Below are 21,661 nucleotides of genomic sequence, written 5' to 3' on the forward strand. Positions count from 1 at the left end.
GGCATCAAACATCACAATCTCAGAGAACATTTTGGTCTACACGCCTTAAGTCTCTCTGTGTAGCGTCTGGGATATCAGAACAGTCATTGAAATTGGGGTAGGGTCAGTGTGCGGGACAAATGACAGTTCCAGTAATCCGTTTCCTTACATCGTTTGCTACACTTCCATGCCTCTTCTGAATTCTTGGCATGTCACAGTGAGTTGAGGCAGTCACCTGGTGTAACAGCAACATGAAAGAGTAGTGGCTGTGGAATCTAATGACCTCGGCTCTGCTAGTTACTAAAGGTGAGTTGTTAGGTAAGATTACGTTTCAGTTTCAGCTTCTGCCAAAAAAAAAAAAAAAAAAAAAAAAAATGAGGGGGATAAAAATACATATCTCAGAAGGTAGTTCTAAATAAGATACTATTTTTCAAGAACCTGGCACGTAGTGGGAGTCTGTAATTGTTAATTATCTCATTTTCCCAACTGTGATCCAGTATTTTTCAGTTTCTTTCTATCCCTGCATGTAGTTAGACTACTTTTCTGTGTACTCATATCTATAGAGCAGCAACTTCCATTGACCCAGGGAGAACTCAGTCATTAAAATGGGAATAGCAGTTTATGCAGTTTGAAGAAGATTCTAGAGTAATTGGATGATTAGTATCAGAAGTTTTGGGTCTGAGAGTCTTACTTCAAGTGATGGACATTGCTCTTAATATCAATGAGAGGTTTCTTCTTGGAATATAGGAAAGAGGCGGACCGGCCCCGACGAAGTGGTGGAGGAAGAGTTACCATACAATTTCCTCATGTTCATTATAAACAATTTGTTTTTAGGACACAGAAGTTATTGATCTTAATGACCTTGTACAATGTGAGTGACCATGGTACAAGCCCCTTCACCCTTCTGGGCATCCCCGGACTTGAGCAGTACCACGTCTGGACCAGCATCCCGTTCTGCTTTATCTATCTCATGACTGTCATGGCCAACAGTATCCTTCTCTACCTCATTGTGGTGGAGTACAGTCTTCATACACCCATGTTCTTTTTCCTTTCCATGCTGGCCATTACTGACCTCATATTGTCCACCGTATGTGTCCCCAAAACATTTAGCATCTTCTGATTTGGTTCCCAAACAGTTTTCCTGGCTGTCTCACCCAATTATTCTTTCTGCACTATAGCTTTGTGTTGGACTCAGCTATACTGCTGGCAATGGCATTTGACTGCTATATGGCCATCTGCTCACCCTTGAGATGCACTACTATTCTGACTCCCAAAACCATTATCAAAATTGCTGTGGGAATATGTTTCCAAAGTCTCTGTGTTTTTGTCCCGTGTGTTTTCCTTGTGAATCATTTACCCTTCTGCAGGACACATATCATTTCTCACACATAGTGTGAGCACATAGGTGTTGCCCAGCTCGCCTGTGTTGATATCTCCATCAATATCTGGTATGGATTTTGTATTCCTATCATGACAGTGATGACAGATGTGATCCTCATTGCTGTCTCCTACACCCTCATCCTCTATGCTGTCTTTTGTCTCCCCTCCCAAGATGCCCGGCAGAAGGCCCTTGGCACCTGTGGTTCCCATGTCTGTGTTATCCTTGTATTCTATATACCAGCATTCTTCTCCATCCTTGCCCATTGCTTTGGGCATAATGTCCCTCATACCTTTCATATGATATTTGCCAACCTTTACGTAATCATCCCACCTGCTCTCAACCCTCTTGTCTACGGAGTAAAGACCAAGCAATCTGGAACAGAATCCTTCTTCTGCTCTTTCCCAAGGGGTCCCAGTGATAGGTGCCTGAGCTCTTGGAGGTAGGGACAAGTTCCTAGTGTATGTTGGGTCAAAGACTGAACCTGTGTTCAGATGCCCAAGAAAAAGGACAGACTAAAATTTATTAATGAGAACTTGAGTTTTGCTTTCTTTGTGATTTGAGGCAGAAGTCTACTCAATCATTCCAGTTACAGCAAAGTAAGTTCTGAGTCTAGGAAATAATAAATATTTTTTGGCTTCTTGAAACAAGAACTTTTGTAATTCCTTATGATTGCTCTAAAGTGATTATAAAACTTTTAATGAAGACAATGTAATGATTGGCAAATCTCAATGGTTTTTCAGATGTATATATCATAATAGTTTATTTATACACCATAGCAAGGCAGTAAATTACCTCTTTGATGATTCTGCAGGGTTCTGAGTTTTTACTTTGTTCATACCTATTAATTTCTAGACAATATCAAGTATGATATGTAGCATACACTAGGGACATACAATGTTTATCAAATAAATAAATGGCAAATAATCATAAAATTATTAACTTAAGAGTGCAGGTGTTTATATTAAGCAAAGGGATAAGGCAATGATAAAACTCAATGTTTAACTCAACCTTGAGAAAGCCAAATGAGATGTAGGTGGGTGGAGTTTTCCACAAGGAATAAAAGGAGGGAGGCAAATTCCTATGGCTAGTAAAATGGTAAAGCATATACAGACTAAGAAGTGGGTTTGAGACTTGACCAATTGGAAGCACTAGTGGTCTCAATTTTTCTTTCATGTTTGTATCTTCATAGAGATGTAGTCACAAGCCAAAAATGTACCTCTGTGTGATTCATTATCTCTTCAAATCCAATATGCATAACTTGGTCATAGTGAGTCATTCAGTCACTCGGTCAGTAATAATTATTTTTAGGTGTTTGCCAGGTAGTAATGATAGTCAATGTCTTCTTTCCCCTTCAAATCTGATATGTCCTCAAAACCTGTGGTTTTTTTTCTAAATAACCTCTTGGGTTCCCCAGCTGAGTGCAGGCACCCTCCTCCCCTACCCCAGTAGTTCAAACCCTCATTGCTTTCACTTGACTCAAAATGTCAGAGTTGTTCATGGTGTCTTTACCTTGAGACCACTTTGCCATCCCTGTGCTACTACCCTTTTCACGTATCATTGAATTTTTATTTCTACAATGGCCCTCAACATATAGTTTTAATAGAAAAGGATGCCCTTTGGACACAGAGAATTGTATTTGAATTTATATTCTATCTCTTAACGTGTGACAATAGCTACATACATTGTTTCCAAAATTATTTGATGTATTTTGCATACCATAAATAAAAATATAGTCAGGTGCCACTTAACAATGAGGCTACAGTCTCATAAATGTGTTGTTAGGTGATTTTATTATTGTGCAAATCTCATAGAGCGTACTTACATAAATCTGTGTGATATAGCCTTGGCTCTGTAATATATTCTATAGCTCCTAGGCTACGAAACTGTACATCATGTTACTATACCGAATATTGTAGGGAAGTGTAATACAAGGGTATTTGTGCATCTAAACATGTCTAAACATAGACAAGGTACTCTATAATAGGGTATTGTAATCTTATGGGACCATTGTTCAGAAACATTGTTATGTGGCATATTACAAAGTATAAATAGAAAAGGCAAAAAGAAAAATAGACAGATTTTTAAAAATTAAGATAAAAAATAGGCTGAAAATACACTTTTCACCTGCTATGAATTTTTGTTCTCTTATTATATGTGGGTCAGAAATTCAGCTGTAAGCTTTCTAGCAGTCTGTGTGAGAGTTAAACATGATTAGCTAAATCATTCATGATAGCTATAAGTTCAGACAGTTAATTGTTAGAGAAGCAAAACTACTCTTTATATGAAGAACAGAGAAATATCTTCAGAAAGCTCTTAGAATAGGCAGTAAGTGATGCAATTAATGACATTCTTACAGAATACACAAGTTCATGTGACTTTTCAGTCCCTTATCCTAGTATAGGGAAGTGAAGTAACCTCAATTTTTATTCAGCAGAAGGTAAAAATTCTGTCAGGAGCCAATACAATGCTAATCTCTTTAGTTCTGGTTTATTCCAGATATAATAGAACATTCAGAGTACTGAGTGGACTCCTGGTAATCTTTATTAATTAACACATCCAACAATATTTAGCAAACATTTGACAAACATTGACAGAAACTGACTTGGCTTTCAGAATTGTGGGATAAAAGCCTCTCAGGTAAAAATTGATATCTGGACTTCCAGAAATTCCTGACAGTACCAGCAGGTAGACCTAACAGGTTTTCCATAAGAATATATTTTATTTGCTCAAATTGTTTTTATAATTTTTTAATGAAGTTTAATTTTTTAAAAATTATAAGTGGGAGCTAAGTTATGGGTATGCAAGGGCATACATTGTAGTATAATGGACACTGGAGACCCAGGAGAGGAGAGGTTGGGAGAGGGGTGAGGGATGAAGAATTACCTGTTGAGTACACACTACACAATACGGTTGACAGGTACGTTAGAAACCCAGACTTCACCATTATACAATTCAGCCATGTAATCAAAAAACACTTGTACCCCTAAAGTCACTGGAATTTTTAAAAGATAAAGTTAGGATTATTTCATGTGGGCCATATAATTTTTATTTTAACAGGTGCCCTAGGTTATTCTTCTACAGTATGAGTTTGCCAATATGTTAAGCATTTTCACAAGCAGTACCCTACTTAATTTGTCAATCCTTATAAAATCTTGAGAGATACGTACTAATATGACCATCTTTTAATGGAAATTAAGTAACTCGTCCAAAGTCCTTTATCTGGTAAGTGAGGGCATGAACTTGAAACCTGGGTGATATGACAGGCACATCCACACGGCTTTCCACTCACATACATATCAGCTCACGAATAAACAAACAAATAAATAAATAAATAAAGTACCCTAAAGCAGTGTTTACTCAAAGACATTAACAAAGTTAATAGAATCTTTTTCATTTTCTTCCCTTGAGGATGAGAAGAAGGCATATCAGAGTCCTTAATCCCCTGACTACCTGCCTTTTCCCCACAGAGAGCAGTGAGTGATCAGAGAAAATAAATGGACAGGGAATCAACCTCTCTAACGTCCTTCCTTTTCCTTCCACTTATTTATTTTTATTTTTATTTATTTTTTTCAGTTGGTGTGTCTGCTCTCTTGCAGGTTTTGTCAACACATTCTTTCTTCTTTTCCTTTGGCCTGATCCCCAAGATTTGGTGAGTATTGGCTATTTGAAGGGCTTTGATTGGGACAAGACTTAGAGAAAGTGAGTGAAAAGCCAGGGCCCTATTTCTTAGGGGCCATGGACTGGGCACTATAATTTTCTTCCCTGAGCAACTCCCATTTATAAACTGAGGTCCTGATCTCCAATACTTGTGTATATGCTCCACTGAAAAAGCATCAAAAGATCAGAACAGAAGGATAATTACACAGTTGGGTTAAATATGACCACAGTTAGCAGTGTTGGGAAATTTCTGTTTCAAGACATATGACAAGAGTCCGTAACTCTTACCTAAAATGTAGAATTAAGTGTGCTGGTATGTGTGTATACCCAGGGGTGCTCTTGTTAATTTTTATCCATCTTGCTATTTCTGTTCTCTTCTCCACTGTGTGGTCTGACTGTTAATGATAATACTAATGATATAAATATAACCTAATATAAAGAAGTAAAACTTGTTATATGCTTACTATGTTTCAGGTACTATATTGAATATTTTTCGGCCGGGTGTGGTGGCTCATGCCTGTATTCCCAGCACTTTGGGAGGACGAGGTGGGCAGTTCACGAGGTCAGGAGTTTGAGACCAGCCTGGCCAACATAGTGAAACCCTGTCTCTACTAAAAATACAAAAAAAAAATAGCTGGCATAGTGGTGGGCGCCTGTAATCCCAGCTACTTGGGAGGCTGAGACAGGAGAATCACTTGAACCGTGGAGATGGAGGTTGCAGTGAGCCAAGATTGTGCCACTGCACCCCAGCCTGGGCAACAGTGCAAGACTCTGTCTCAAAAAAAATTTTTTTTTTAGTGTGTATCATTTTGTCCTAATAATAATTGTAAAAATTAGAAATACTAATTTCTTTTAAAAACATAGGAACCCAAATATCATATAGTTTAACTAGCTTGCCCAGATTCACATAGCTAGTAAATTGTGGAACCATGATTAAGTTGTGAAAGCTAGCTTTCTGAGGCTCCAGAGCACATGCTCTGTGCCAATATTTTGCTAACATACTGTGGATGCCTGAGTGTATGTGTGTGTGTCTACCATAATACAATAATTATTACTGATAAAATTAATACTAATTCCTTTATATCATTCTATACCTAGTCCATATTTAAGTTTCCCTAAATATTCATTAATTGAATTCAATACCTGGTTTGTTTAAACAGAATTCGATCAAGAACTACACTGCGGGCCAAGCATGGTGGCTTATACCTGTAAGCCTAGCACTTTGGAAGGCTGAGGTGGGTGGATCATCTGAGGTCAGGAGTTTGAGATCAGCCTGGCCAACATGGTGAAAGCCCGTCTCTACTAAAAATACAAAAATTAGGTGGGGGTGGTGGTGGGCGCCTGTAATCCCAGCAACTCGGGAAGCTGAGGCAGGAGAATTGCTTGAATCGGGGAGGTAGAGGTTGCAGTGAGCTGAGATCATGCCACAGCACTCCAGCCTTGGTGACAGAGTGAGACTCTGTCTCAAGTAAATAAATAAATAAATAAATAACTGCACTGCATTTGTTTTTCTCTTAAATGTACTTTAATCTGGAAATGGATTTTCCTTATCTAATATTCCCCTTTCCCCTTTAATGGCATTGACTTGAAAAAAGAAAACAGACTGTTGTAGATTTTTCCACGTTGTGGATTTGTCTGATCGTTAAATGAGAACCCTGAGAGTTAACTGTCTGTGCACCCATGTGTGTTTGTGAATGCTTTTGGATGACTTCATGAACATCTGTTGTATTTGAGTTCATGGAAATATAAAAACTCAAGAAAACCTTTCCTCACATATATATGAGTAAAGGATGACCTCAGACAAGATGGGAGAGCTGTGATTCAAAGTATTAACATATAGTTTCAGTATGCTGATGCCACATGTTGTTTGAGTATGTGAGTAGCATAGAAGAGGAGTTTTCACGTGATGTTTGAGTATGTGAACAGCATAGAAGAGGAGTTTCCAACATGAAGGCTGAACAACCTAGTCAGGTTTCTAGTGTTAGCAACAGGTGAATTCTATGGCCCCAGTGGATAAGAGAATCAAGATGAAGGTGGACTAAGCAGGAAAACCTTGAATCCTCAGTAGATGGGGGAGCTGAGCTGTGACCCACCCTCTGAAGTTTGGACTATGTTCTCAGAATCTAGAATGTGAAGACACTGTAGAGGAGAGTTTGAGTTGTTGTAAGAAAAGTGTTTTTACCTATAGATAAGGAAGGGTAAGAAATAAAGAGAAAGCATCATATGTCTCTTTTTACCTAAAGAAGAGTGAAGAAAATAAGTTCTGATCTGAGGAATGGAAAGCATTATGAGCTGGGCCCAAGAAGAACATAAAATACAGGGGTAGGAATAAGTTTAAACATGATTCTTGGCCTTCTTAGGTGAGGAATATGACGTATATGGCTACCACAAGTCTCATTTTAGTCCTGATTCTGGAAGCCCCTGGCCTTGCTGTATGGTTTATTACCTGTAGCACTTACACATGTAGTGTCTTTCTACTCACAAAAGGAGTATCTATAAGCATAAGGAGTATCTATATGCATAAAAAATATCTTTCTATGTAAATGAAATGGGATGTTTGATGAGGGGTGGGTAGAGGCATTACTAGGGAAGGAAGAAGGTATAGGACCAGTGGAGAGGTTTTAGGACTTTACAAAGCCTGTGACAATGACAAAATCTAATTATGAAATGTTTTGTTTATATTCTCAGCACATGTGTGTGGGGAAGACGGGAGGAGAAGGGGCTTATAATTGTGTAAGATTATGTATGGGTAAATATATGGCGGCAAAATATATGACAAAATACAAGTGTAGGTCCGGATATGCCTGAGAATGTAAATATTAAGGGTCTGTGTTTGAGAGAGTATGTCTCTTGCTTGGGTTGATGTGTCTCTCTAATAGATGTATGTTCACAAAAACGCAGTCCTTCTTTTGGACAGAAACCTTGACTGATAGTGTCACTAAGTCCACACTATTAGAATACACTTGTGTAGTATATAAAGTGTTGGAAAACTACTGATTTTTTTTTTTTTTTTTTTTTTTTGAGGAGAAAGGCTAGTGAGCCTCAGCTATAAGGGACTTTTCTAATTTAAATTTGGCTTACACATGTTATCCAGCATAGTGTAGGAACTCATCTGGTGTTTGCTGAACTGAATTAGGTTTTTAGATGGCAATAAAGTGGTGTTGATCTTACAAATCTAAGAGCCACAGTCATCAGGTAGCTTTAAGAGAAGCAAATAGTTGTCTTGGAGGCAATGACAGAGCAAGCAGATCCTAAATAATGATGTCCATAAGGTAATATAAGCTATAATCCACCATGAAAAAGTGTATTCTGTACTTTGTTAACTTGTACGGGAGAACAGTGTACAATGAAGAGTGTAACCAGTCTGGAAGGCTTCCTGGAGTAGCTGTGTAAACTACTGGGGGAGGCCAGAAGAAAGAAAAGATTCTCTTCAGGTAGACTAATAATGTATCTATTTGTATCTGGAAAAATCTTGGTTTATGCATGTTGCTACCATTATTACTAATTTTAACCTTTGTTGATTTCAAACAGGTTCTATTTTGGATGACAAATTATATGGTCACTTTATCTTCAGGAGGCCATAATGATAATTAGTTGAAAGTTTGAGAGTTACTCAAGTTTCTCTAACTATCCTTAATCACCCTCTGTCTTTAGGAGCTGAGATTTATGCCATCTGCATCTGCCATGATCATTTTCAATCTGAGCAGTTACAATCCAGGGCCCTTCATTCTGGTAGGGATCCCAGGCCTGGAGCAATTCCACGTGTGGATTGGAATTCCCTTCTGTATCATCTACATTGTAGCTGTTGTGGGAAACTGCATCTTTTTCTACCTCATTGTGGTGGAGCATAGTCTTCATGAACCCATGTTTTTCTTTCTCTCCTTGCTGCCATGACTGACCTCACCTTGTTCACCGCTGGTGTGTCTAAAACACTCAGTATCTTTGGCTGGGGGCTTGCAAAATCACATTCCCAGGATGCCTTACACAAATGTTCTTCCTTCACTACAGCTTTGTCCCGGATTCAGCCATTCTGATGGCCATGGCATTTGATCACTATGTAGCTATCTGTTCTCCCTTGGGATATACCACCATCTTGACTCCCAAGACCATCATCAAGATTGCTATGGGCATCTCCTTTCGAAGGTTCTGAATCATCCTACCAGACGTATTCTTGCTGACGCGCCTGCCTTTCTGCAGGACACGTATCATACCCCACATATACTGTGAGCATATAGGCGTTGTCCGACTCGCCTGTGCTAATATCTCCATCAACATCTGGTATGGCTTCTGTGTTCCCATCATGATGGTCATCTCAGATGTGATTCTCATTGCTGTTTCCTATGCCCTTATCCTTTGTGCTGTCTTTCACCTTCCCTCCCAAGATGCCCGCCAGAAAGCCCTCGGCACTTGTGGTTCTTATGTCTGTGTCATCCTCATGTTTTATATGCCTGCCTTTTTCTCCATCCTTGCCCATCGCTTTGGACACAATGTCTCTCGCACCTTCCACATCGTGTTTGCCAATCTCTACATTGTTATCCCACCTGCACTTAACCCCATGGTTTACGGAGTGAAGACCAACAGATCAGAGATAAGGTTATAGTTTTGTTTTCTACTAAGGGTACAGGATGATGTTTTACTGGGCAATGGAATAACTAGGATAAGCTTATAGTGTACAGAAATGTAGAAAGAGTGAAATGACAAATGCTATTTAAAGCAAGAACTACCTGAAGTTGCTTTCATGTGCCAAGAATGTGGCATGATCTGTATGAAAATGATGGTCCTATGTATAAAAAAAATCCTTGATGACCTCTTTGCTTGTGAAATAGGGGGCTGTACAGAATATGATCAGGAAGAAGGAGATGAAAACAGAGAGTGAGATTACTCTAAATTGAAAACGAAATAAAAATTTGGAAATTGAGATTCACAGCTATTATAAGTGAGTGTGTTAAGTAAAACAGAAACACTGAGGAAGAGAGAATAAAAGTGAAAAGATCAGTGAGAAATTTCTCACTGAGAGGATTATCAGATGGATATTTAGGATGTTAATGATAACATTTGATTCAAATTATCTTCCTTTTATGTTTCACTGTAATTCCCTTTAAATGTTTCCTCCCTATACACACACGATATGAAAAATTGAAGAGCCTTCAGTACAAGCCTGCTAAAATAATGTTATATCAGCAGTGCTATAAAGGGAATGAGTGAATTAGCATATTGATCAATGAATGGCAGGGTTGCTGGCTTTAGTGCTGGGAGAGGAGAGTAGCTTCTAGGCCCCAAGACACATTGAGAAAGTGAGCTACAGAGGTAGTACTGGGAGAACATAACCCCTGAAAACAGTTGGAGATTTGAGTAAAGAACTGGACTTCCTACAGTATACAGATTAGACTTCAAGCCAGCTCATTTAGAAACTAAAGTACAAATGTAACCACACTAGTTAGAGGACCTGTGGAACTCTGTTATATATACTGCAGTTCCTTGATTGCAAGCCACAATTTTACAGCAAGAAGAGGGAATGAGGATGGGAACACTACAATATAGTAACACATCCATGGAAAAATGCATCCAAATTTTGTAAACATTGGTACTGATAAAATACTTTATGTTGAGATCAAAGAAGGAACTTAGAAGCATAATCATAAACTGTTATGAAATGTAGAGTTGATCTATCCCAGTGGTTTCCAAGGCAATCCTAAAGAGCTGGATTCTGAGAGGTTGCTTTAAGGTGCATCTCAAGGCTTATATGAAGGAAGTTTCTTGTCTTATTTTTCCACAATCACAGTAGACCTGATGTTATCTAGTTTTGCTTGTGTATCAAGCACTTAGGTAAGATTCTACTTGAACAATAAAGTTTCTCCAATAAATCCTGTTTTGAAAATCATCCATTCTTTGGCTATTACTAAAACATGAAAAAAAAAAACCCAGATGCTGGTGAGGTTATGGAGAAAAAGGAACACTTATACACTGAGAGTGGGAGTGTAAACTAGTTCAACCATTGTGGAAGACAGTGTGGCAATTCCTCAAAGACCTAAAGACAGAAATACTGTTTGACCCAGCAATTCCATTACTCGGTATATACAAAGGAATATAAATGGTTCTATTATAAAGACATATGCATGCATATGTTCACTGCATCAATATTTACAATAGCAAAGACATGGAATCAACCCAAATGTCCATCAATGTTACACTGGATAAAAATATGTGGTGCATATACACCACGGAGTACTATGCAGCCATAAAAAACGATGAGATCATGTCCTTTGCAGGAACATGGGTGGCGCTGGAGGGCATTATCCTTAGCAAACTAACACAGGAACAGAAAACCAAATACTGTGTGTTCTTAAAAGTGAGAACTAAATGATGAGAACACATGGACACACAGAGGGAACAACACACACTGGAGCCTATCAGAGGGTAGAGGATGAGAGAAAGGAGAGGATTAGGAAAAATAACTAATGGATACTAGGCTTAATATCTAGGTGATGAAATAATCTGTGCAACAAACCCCCATGACACAAGTTTACCAAAGTAACAAACCTGCAAGTGCACCCCAGAACTTAAAAACAAAAGTTAAATTATAAAAAAGAAAATCATCCATTCATTTGGAAACTATTTATTGAGGACATTCTATATTTTAGATATTGTTCTAAGCATTTGGGATTATGAGGAATCTTTGCCTTCTTCCGTGGATTTTGTATTCTTGGGAGAGTGATAAGCAATAAAACAAAGAAATTAGTTCATTTTTTAAAAATATTAATATAACAAATGAAAAAAATAAAGTTGAATAAGATGATGGAGTATAACTGGCCTGAAGGACAATGGCAGAGAGGACAGCAAATGAAAATACTCTAGGGCTGAAAAGAGCTTGACATGAATTGAGTGCAATTCATGAATTGCACTCATGAATTGCACTTGACATGAATTGCTGCAGCAGAGTGATCCAGGGAGGGGATAGGACATGAGGAATAGGCAGGGCTAGGGCCAGGTCCTATGCAACTGAAGCTATCCAAATGTCATTCTCAGAAGAGGAAACTGAAGATCAAAAAGTACAAATAACTTTTCCAAGACACACAGCAAGGAAGTTATTAATGTGGATCTAGAATACAATCTGCTAACCCCCAGTTCAGCGATATTCTCATTAAACACAGCCTCATGCTTAGGAAAATAGACTCCAAATGAAGGGAAACAAATCTGGGAAGATCAGAGCCTACTTTTACGGTTGCTATAAACTCTAGTTGTGTTTTAAAGTTTTAATTAATTTACATTTCAGTTATTTTTAAATTTTTAATTGACAAACATAAATTGTATGACTAAATCAGGCTAATTAACTTATTAATCACCTAATATACTTATGATTTCTTTATGGTAAGAACATTTAACATCTATTCTTTTAGAAATTTTGAAGTATTCAATGCATTATTATTAACTATAATCACCATGATGTGCAATAGAACACTAGAACATATTCCTCTAGTCTAACCGAAACTTTGAACACTGACTAATATCTTTGCTTTTCGTGTCCACTCCTCAGTCTGGTAACCACTATTATACTGTCTACTTCAATGTGAAATCTAGTTACTTAAAATTAAGACACATTTGACTGTATGAGAGTTCTGTTTTCTGTGTCAACTTGCAAAACTGGCCACAGATACCAGAAGATTTTCTAGTATTCTGTTATTCTCTTCTGGTTATTTCCATATTGCTGAGAACATGGATTGACCAAGAGATAATATTTTTTAAGTTTATGAAAGGAATAATAAATAAATCGATACAGAGTTGAGATAATTTTTTTTTTTTTTGAGACAGAGTCTTGCTCAGTTGCCCAGGCTGGAGATCAGTGGCGTGATCTCGGCCCACTACAAGCTCCACCTCCAGGGTTCACGCCATTCTCCTGCCTCAGCCTCCCAAGTAGCTGGGACTACAGGCACCCACCACCGCGCCAGGCTAATTTTTTGTATTTTTAGTAGAGACAGGGTTTCACCGTGTTAGCCAGGATGGTCTTGATTTCCTGACCTTGTGATCCGCCCGCCTTGGCCTCCCAAAGTGCTGGAATTACAGGAGTGAGCCACCGCGCCCAGCCAGAGTTGAGGTAATTTAGAAGTGCACACTCCTGTCATCCTGGAAGGTGTTGAAACCCATGGTTTTCACTAATACACATGAATGGCTCTCATGAAAGACAAATATCCCAAGAAACCCCAATGAAAAAGAATCTGATGTCTGTACAGTCATCATTCCTCCTTCCACCCTCTATCTCTGGCTCAATCATCTGCTATTATTTTTCTACCCTCCTCCCCAGGTATGTTTATTTATTTCTATGGCTATATAAACTTTTTGCTGGTTATGCTATACTTTAGTTTTTATATGTTATCTTCCTCAGCTCATAGGATCAGGACTGGGATTAAGAAATGTGGATAAGTGTGCTTTGCAGATTGTAAAATGCTATTCTAATGTTAGCTGCTATGTTAGTGTCTTTTTTATTTGTATAAATTTAAAGGGTACAAGTGCAGTTTTATTACAACATATTGCATAGTGGTGAAGTATGGGCTTTTAGTGTATCCATCAATTCTAATAACATTAATTATTCTGATCCATGACTATGGGTTATTTTTTCATTTGTTTGTGTCATCTACAATTTCTTTCATCAGTACTTTGTAGTTCTTCTTGTAGAGATATTTAACCTCCTTGGTTAAATGTATTCCTAGGCACATTTTTTGATAGTTATTGTGAGATTGCCTTCTTGATTTAGTTCTCTGCTTTATTGTTACTGGTATATAGAAATGCTACTGATTATTGTATGTTGGTTTGTATCTTGAAACTTTACTGAATTCATTTATTAAATCTAGAGTTTTGACAGGATTTTGGGGTTTCCTATATATAAAATCGTGTCGTTAGCATACCGAGATAATTTGACTTCTTCCTTTCTGAAAGAAAGAAATTCTTTCTCCTGACTGATTTTTCTGACTATGACTTCCAGTACTATATTGAATAGGAGTAGTAAAAATTGGCATCATTGTCTTGTTCCAGGTCTTAGAGGGAATGCTTTCAAATTTTCTCTGTCCAGTATGATGTTGGCTATGGGTTTCTCATATTATAGCCTTTATTATTTTGAGGTAAATATCTCTGATGAACATAGACACAAAAATCCTCACCCAAATAATAGCAAAATGAATCCAACAGCACATCAAAAAGATAAAACATCATGACCAAGTAGGTTCTATTCCTGGGATGCAATGATGTTTCAACATACACAAAATGGTAAAGGTGATTCATCACATAAACAGAATTAAGGACACAAATGACATGATCATCTCAACAGATGCAGAGAAAGCATTTGATAAAATTTAGCATCCCTTCACAATAAAAAAAAAAAAAATCCCTCAACCAGCTAGGTATAAGAACATACTTCACAATAATATGTTAGTATCTTTACCAATTACTGCTGTCACTCTCACCTCAGACCCATTATGTTTAAACCTGAGCTCATCAGTTTGTCATTTAAAATCCTCCCACATTTTTGTGGTTTATAGGAGTAGAAAACAGGTTAGGCTCAGTTTTGCTTCCCACAAGTTCACATTTACTGCCGTAGGTGCCAATTACTCCTTCTGGTCAGGAAGGTTGCAAGTTTTCAGTCCATTCTTAGACCATGAATGAAATTATAAGTTCTGGTTTGGACTAAAAGATAGTAATTATCTAAAAATCAGTAGGTAACTTTACAACACACAAATGATTTTATCCTATGTATCTTCCCTTTGTGCAAATTCCCAATTTCTTATACTAGAGACTCTATCCATAGGGGAACTGTGACTTACTTTATCTTCTCATCCTCAGAATCTAATATGGTATTCTACAAATTGTAAGAATCAATGAACAAGTTCCTAACATCTTTTCTAGACTTTCCACATCTAACCGTTCTTTGGATATTTATTATTCTATTTCAGTAGCCCCTGGGATTTTAGTCCTACTCATCCCTCTGTCTCATTTGCCCTTATGTTAATCCAGATAGCTGCAACTTGTATCTAGGCCAAATATTGAATGTACACTTTATGTCATATATCAATGACAATAGAGGTAGCTTCTGTGTTCAGAAGAATAATGTGAGGCTTACAAAGAATCAACAAAATCAAAATTTGATTATTTGGAAGGATAATAGACTGCTAGCTATATTTAAAAAGAAAAAAAAAGAGAGTCAAATAAACATAACCAGAAACAAAAGTGACATTATAACCAATCCCATAGAAATACAAAAGATCCTCAGAGACTCTTATGAACACCTCCACACACACAAACTAGAAAATCTCGAGGAAATGGATAAGTTTCCTGGAAACACACAATCTCTCAAGATTGAATCAGGAAGTAGTTGAAACACTGAACCAACAAATGTCAAGTTGCAAAATTAAATCAGTGATTTAAAAAAAACCTTACCAACCAAGAAAAGCCCAGGCCAGATGGATTTATAGCCAAATTCTACCAGACGTACAATGAAGAGCTGATATTTATTCAACCGGAACTATTCCAAAAACTCAAGGAGAAGATACTCCTTTCTAACTAACTCTATGAAGCCACATTTCCCTGATACCAAAACCTGGCAAAGATACGACAACAACAAAAAATGTGGGCCTATATCCCTGATTAACATAGATGCAAAAATCCTCAACAAAATACTAGCAAATGAAAACCAGTACTACATTAAGAATTTCATTCACCATGATCAAGTACACTTAATTCTTGGGATGCAAGTTTGCTTCAGCATATGCAAATCAGTCATATGTGATTCACCACATAAATGGAATTAAAAGCAAAAATTGTATAATCATCTCAATAGATGCAGAAATAGCTTTTGACAAAATCCAACATTCCTCCATGACAAAAGCCGTCGAGAAACTAGGCACTGAAGGAATATGTCTCAAAGTGACAGAGCTATCTAAGACAAACCGACAGCCGATATCATGCAGAACAGAAAAAAGCTGGAAGCATTTTCCTGTGGATCTAGAGCAAGAAGAAGAATGCTACTCTGACTGCTTCTATTCAACATAGTACTGGAAGTCTTAGCCAGAACAATTCAGCAAGAGAAAAAAAGGCATCCAAAGAGAAAAAAAAAAGTCAAACTATCTCTCCTTGATGATGACATGTTTGTTTGTTTGTTTGTTTTGTTTTTGTTTTTTAATCTAGAAAACCCCAAAGACTACACCAAAAGGATCCTGGAACTGATAAATAACATCTTAAAGTTTCAGAATACAAAATTAATGTGCAAAAATCAGTAGCATTTTTATATACCAATAATGTCCAAGCTGAGAGCCAAAGCAAGAACACAATCCCATTTATATTAGCCACACATGTACACACACACATCCCTAGAAATACAACCAATGAAGGAGTTGAAAGATCTCTAGAAGAAGAACTACAAATCTGGGCACGGTGACTCACACCTGTAATCCCAGCACTTTGTGATGCTGAGGTGGGCAGAGCATGAGGTCAGGAGATCAAGACCATCCTGGCTAACATGGTGAAACCCCATCTCTACTAAAAATACAAAAACAAAATTAGCCAGGTGTGGTGGCAGGTGCCCGTAGTCCCAGCTACTTGGGAGGCCGAGGCAGGAGAATGGTGTGAACCCAAGAGGCTGAGCTTGCTGTGAGCAGAGATCACGCCACTGCACTCCAACCTGGGTGACAGAGTGAGACTCTGTCTCAAAAAAAAAAAAAAAAAAAAAAAAAAAAAAAAAAAAAAGAACTACAAACACTGCTGAAAGAAAGCACAGATGATACAACCAAATTGAAAAACATTCCATGCTCATGGATTGAAAGAATCAATATTGTTAAAATGGTCATACTGACCAAAGCAATGTACAGATTTGATGACATTTCTATCAAATTACTAATTTAATTTTTCACAGAATTAGAAAAAACTCTTCTGAAATTCATGTGGCACTAAAAAAGTCTGAATAGTCAAATCAATCCTAAGGAGAAAGAGCAAACCTGGAGACATCACATTGTTTTACTTCAAACTATACTATAAGGCTACAGTAACAAAACCAGTATAGTACTGGTACAAAAACAGACACATAGACCAATGGAACAGAATAGAGAAATCAGAAACCATGCCACATATCTACAGTCATCTGATCTTCAACAAAGTTGACAAAAACAAGCTACGAGGAAAGGACTCCCTATTTAATAAGTGGTGCTGGGATAAACTGGCCAGCCATATGCAGAAGAATGAAACTGGAACCCTACATTTTACTATATACAAAAATTAAGTCAAGATGAATTAAAAATTTAAATGTAAGACCTCAAACTACAAGAATCCTAACAGAGTACATAGAAAACAACATCTGGACATGGGCCTTGGGAAAGAATTTATGACTAAGTCCTCAAAAACAATTGCAACAAAACCTAGAATTGACAAGTAGGGCCTAATTATGTTAAATAGATTATTCACAGTAAAAGAAACTGTCAATAGTGCAAACAAAGATCCTGTGAGAAAATATTTGCAAACAATGCATCTGACAAAAGTCTAACATCCCGAATGTATAAGAAACTTAACAATTGAACAAGCATAAACCCAAAAAACTCCGTTAAAAATGGGCAAAAGATATGAACAGGCATTTCCCAAAAGAAGATATATGAATGTCCAGCATAAAATGCTTATCGTAATTAATCACTACAGAGTTGCAAAAAAATTCGAGCCTCGCTTTTACTGTTATATTTAAAAGACATAAAAAGCTTTCAATAAGTATAACCAGTATAAGAAAACATAGAAAATAATTAAAATACTCCCCAAAATTGCACACATTGTTCTTTGAAAGTGTGCATATGGGCGATTAACATAGAGGACTTAGATTTTATATTAGACTTATGAAATTTTGTCATTCTGCAATTATAGTTAAATGAAAAAGTTTCAAGTAAAATAGTGAAAGCCCCATCTTAAAAGTCTAGACACACAGGTGAAAGAATATAATTTATGTCAACCTTTAAAATTATGTCAAGTGAACTTGCATCTTGCTTGTTAATTTATCTAATTCAGGTTGGACTGATGACAGTGCTACTTCCTGGCAATAATTTATAATTTATATTTAAACTACTTTTATGTGTGTTTGTATTAGCTTTTGCTTTTCTAATGTTTGTAGTAGGTTAACTTGTCTCCCAAAGGTCTGTTAATAGGAATAAAAGAAATGATTTTAGAGAAATTTTGTCATTTTCAAGACAATTATTTTTATATTTTTTAAAAAATTAGCCAAGCAGGCTATATTTTAAAAATTTATCTTCAATGCTTAATTAGTGACCAGTTTCAACAATTTATTCTATACATTTATAGTTAAATTTAATTCATTTTTTATTTTCTTTTCTCTTATTTATTTATTTATTTATTTATTTATTTATTTTGAGACAGAGTCTTGCTCTGTCACCCAGGCTGCAGTGCAGTGGCATAATCTCAGCTCACTGCAACATCCCCCTCCCGGGTTCAAGAGATTGGCTGTCTCACTCCCCTGAGTACCTGGGATTCCAGGTGCACACCACCACACCTGGCTAACTTTTGTATTTTTAGTAGAGACAGGGTTTCACCATGTTGGCCAGGCTGGTCTCAAACTCCTGACCTTAAGTGATCCACCCACCTCAACCTCCCAAAGTGCTGGGATTACAGGCATGCACCTGGCCTAACTCATTTTTTTTTTATTTAATGACAAATTAGATTCTGAATTCATGAACTTCCTATGTGTGGACTTTTTTGGATAGGAAATAAAATTCAAAACATTCTATTAAATTAGCAAGGTGTATAGTGATAACTTTTTACAGATATGTAATATAAGTTCATCAATTAATAATATAAGCTCATTCAATTTTATTGAAAATTATTATTATAAAAGTATGTTAATTGTTCTATACAAATTCTGTTCTTCCAAACTTCTTTTTTTTTTTTTATTATACTTTAAGTTCTAGGGTACATGTGCATAATGTGCAGGTTTGTTACATATGTATACTTGTGCCATGTTGGTGTGCTGCACCCATCAACTCGTCAGCACCCATCTACTCATCATTTACATCAGGTGTAACTCCCAATGCAATCCCTCCCCCCCCTCCCTCCCCATGATAGGCCCCGGTGTGTGATGTTCTCCTTCCAGAGTCCAAGTGATCTCATTGTTCAGTTCCCGCCTATGAGTGAGAACATGCGGTGTTTGGTTTTCTGTTCTTGTGATAGTTTGCTAAGAATGATGGTTTCCAGCTGCATCCATGTCCCTACAAAGGACACAAACTCATCGTTTTTTATGGCTGCATAGTATTCCATGGTGTATATGTGCCACATCTTCTTAATCCAGTCTGTCATTGATGGACATTTGGGTTGATTCCAAGTCTTTGCTATTGTGAATAGTGCCGCAGTAAACATACGTGTGCGTGTGTCTTTATGGCCATCAGAGAAATGCAAATCAAAACCACAATGAGATACCATCTCACACCAGTTAGAATGGCGATCATTAAAAAGTCAGGAAACAACAGGTGCTGGAGAGGATGTGGAGAAATAGGAACACTTTTACACTGTTGGTGGGATTGTAAACTAGTTCAACCATTATGGAAAACAGTATGGCGATTCCTCAAGGATCTAGAACTAGATGTACCACATGACCCAGCCATCCCATTACTGGGTATATACCCAAAGGATTATAAATCTTCCAAACTTCTAACTTCAATATGTGCCTCTAAAATGTATCTACTATGAAAGAACATGTTACATGACATTTTAAGAATATTAAAAATAACAAAGATAGCAAGGTAAGAAAATCTGGAAGAACCAAACAGGTTTCTGATTCTGCAGAAACACTCAAAGTTCATCCCACAGTGCAAACATCTCAACAGAAATGTTCACCTTGATAGGTATTGTTCCTCATCAGACGGCAACTCCTTGTTTCTGATCAATTTCCATGTTACCACACAATAAAGAGACTAATCTAGTATTTAGCACATTAAGCTAGTTATAATCCCATTCTTATTAAAGCACTAAATACATTATTCAGTTTAATTGACTTTTTTTTCCTAGAAAACCTTTTGATTTACATTCTGTGTAAGTTCTTTAATTTTGCAAACTAGCACTTTTACTTTTGCTAAGTAATATTTACCTGTACCTGTTAGTATTCCACCAGAGCATGCTTTTACACCAAACTTAAACTGTAAACTTCATTTGTTGATATTGCATTTTTCACAATTTTATGTAAGGTTGAGAGTTAGGTTTGTCATCAAGAAAGTCGAAAAAATAACTCTTCCTTCACATCACTGTCATGTTCTAATCACACAATTAATAAATAATTATCACGTTAGCAATGCCTGTGTATTCATCAAGTTGCAATGGAAAACACTTTGTGAGCTTTATTTGTATTGTAAGTTGGACTTCCTCATCGTTAACTAGTTTCTAAATATGTAAAGTTATGTGGTTGGAAAATGGGCAACCTGTTTTGGGTAGAGGCTACTGGTAACAAGAGGGAGTGAATGCTGGATTCCTTACTGAGGAAGACCAGAACTAAGTCATGACATTTGAACAGTGGGCTGGTTGTTGTTTATTGGGCCACACCATAATTACCACGTGGAAAAGGCTCAATATGAGAGGGGGTTAATGTACTATTCTGGAATATCAAAACACATGACCACGACTTTATAATAATGTTTGTTGTTGCTTTTCATAAATTGTGAATGTGTTCTGTGATTGTATACAAAAAAGTCCATTCAAACTAAGGACTAAAAACAAACATAAACCATGGGTGATTGTGAAAGAGTTGCCATTACCACATTCTACTATGTTGCCCTAAATGGGAGGGTGTGCATTCTTTTGAGGAAGGGAAGGTATTGTGAAAACAATAATGTCTATAAGGGAAAGACAGTTTCTCTGTGTGGCTCCAGCAGGCATCTCAGATGGGCAGAGTGTATCTTCCAACTGACTCTAAGTCACATACCTTGTATAATGTTGTGTCAATTCTATTGAGCTCAAGGGACCCCAATATGTGCTTTATGAATGTTACACTAATCTTTACAATCACTTTTGGGGGAAGATAGCCTAATCTTCACTGTACAGGGAAAAAACTCAGTGTAGAAGACTTAAGGAGTGTGCTCAAGAGTGCTCTTCCACATTGAGTTTTGTCCCTGTAAAAAACACAGTAGTGAAGCATTATTCAAAAGTCTACACTCCTTCCAGCAAGCTGCTTTGCCTCTTTATACAGCTAAGAGGCAGAAACAATACTAAAGAATGACAGCTGTCAATTTTCAGTGACTGAGTTTGTCATTTGTTTACAGCAAAGCACTTGTATATTTGAGTTTGCTGCTGCCCCATCCAGTGGTTCTGCAAAGACCTCCCTGCTCGGTCTCCACTTTTCCCCAGGTCCTGAGAATGCCAGGCATGTAAATCTGGGGTCCAGAAAAATCCATAGAGATGTAACTTCAACTGTCTGCTAATTCCTTATTAAGAGTTCACGGCTGAGACTAGCAGATCATCAATCCGCCTGGGACTCAGAGTCCATCCCCTCTGAAGTGCTCACAGAAGAGACCCATAAATTCTTCTCACCCATATTTACCCTCTCTCAGCCTTTCCAAAGGAGCATCTTGGAATCCCTTAGTTCCCAGGTGCTCCATTAGCTGAATGGCAATGCTGAGTCAGTAGGGA

At 37.3% G+C, this 21,661-nt stretch overlaps 2 protein-coding genes and 1 pseudogene across 3 annotated transcripts in view; all 3 read left to right on the forward strand.

Annotated features, from left to right (window-relative positions):
- Window positions 1-21,661, forward strand: part of LOC119626625 (uncharacterized) — a 98,162-nt gene that overhangs the window by 62,851 nt on the left and 13,650 nt on the right. For both annotated transcript variants that reach the window (XM_038005539.2, XM_073018977.1), the window contains one exon: window positions 4,957-5,009. In XM_038005539.2, coding sequence (XP_037861467.1) covers window positions 4,957-5,009 — 53 coding nt within the window. The remainder of the gene's footprint in view (window positions 1-4,956; window positions 5,010-21,661) is intronic.
- Window positions 796-1,803, forward strand: LOC119626623 (olfactory receptor 52H1-like; annotated as a pseudogene).
- On the forward strand, window positions 8,065-11,690 carry LOC119626624 (olfactory receptor 52H1). Its single transcript, XM_038005538.2, is given in 4 exon segments — window positions 8,065-8,900; window positions 8,903-8,956; window positions 8,959-9,591; window positions 9,594-11,690. Coding segments are annotated over 4 exon segments (957 nt in total). The 5' UTR covers window positions 8,065-8,683; the 3' UTR covers window positions 9,647-11,690.

Source organism: Chlorocebus sabaeus, chromosome 1 (assembly GCF_047675955.1).
Source record: "Chlorocebus sabaeus isolate Y175 chromosome 1, mChlSab1.0.hap1, whole genome shotgun sequence".
NCBI lineage: Eukaryota > Metazoa > Chordata > Mammalia > Primates > Cercopithecidae > Chlorocebus > Chlorocebus sabaeus.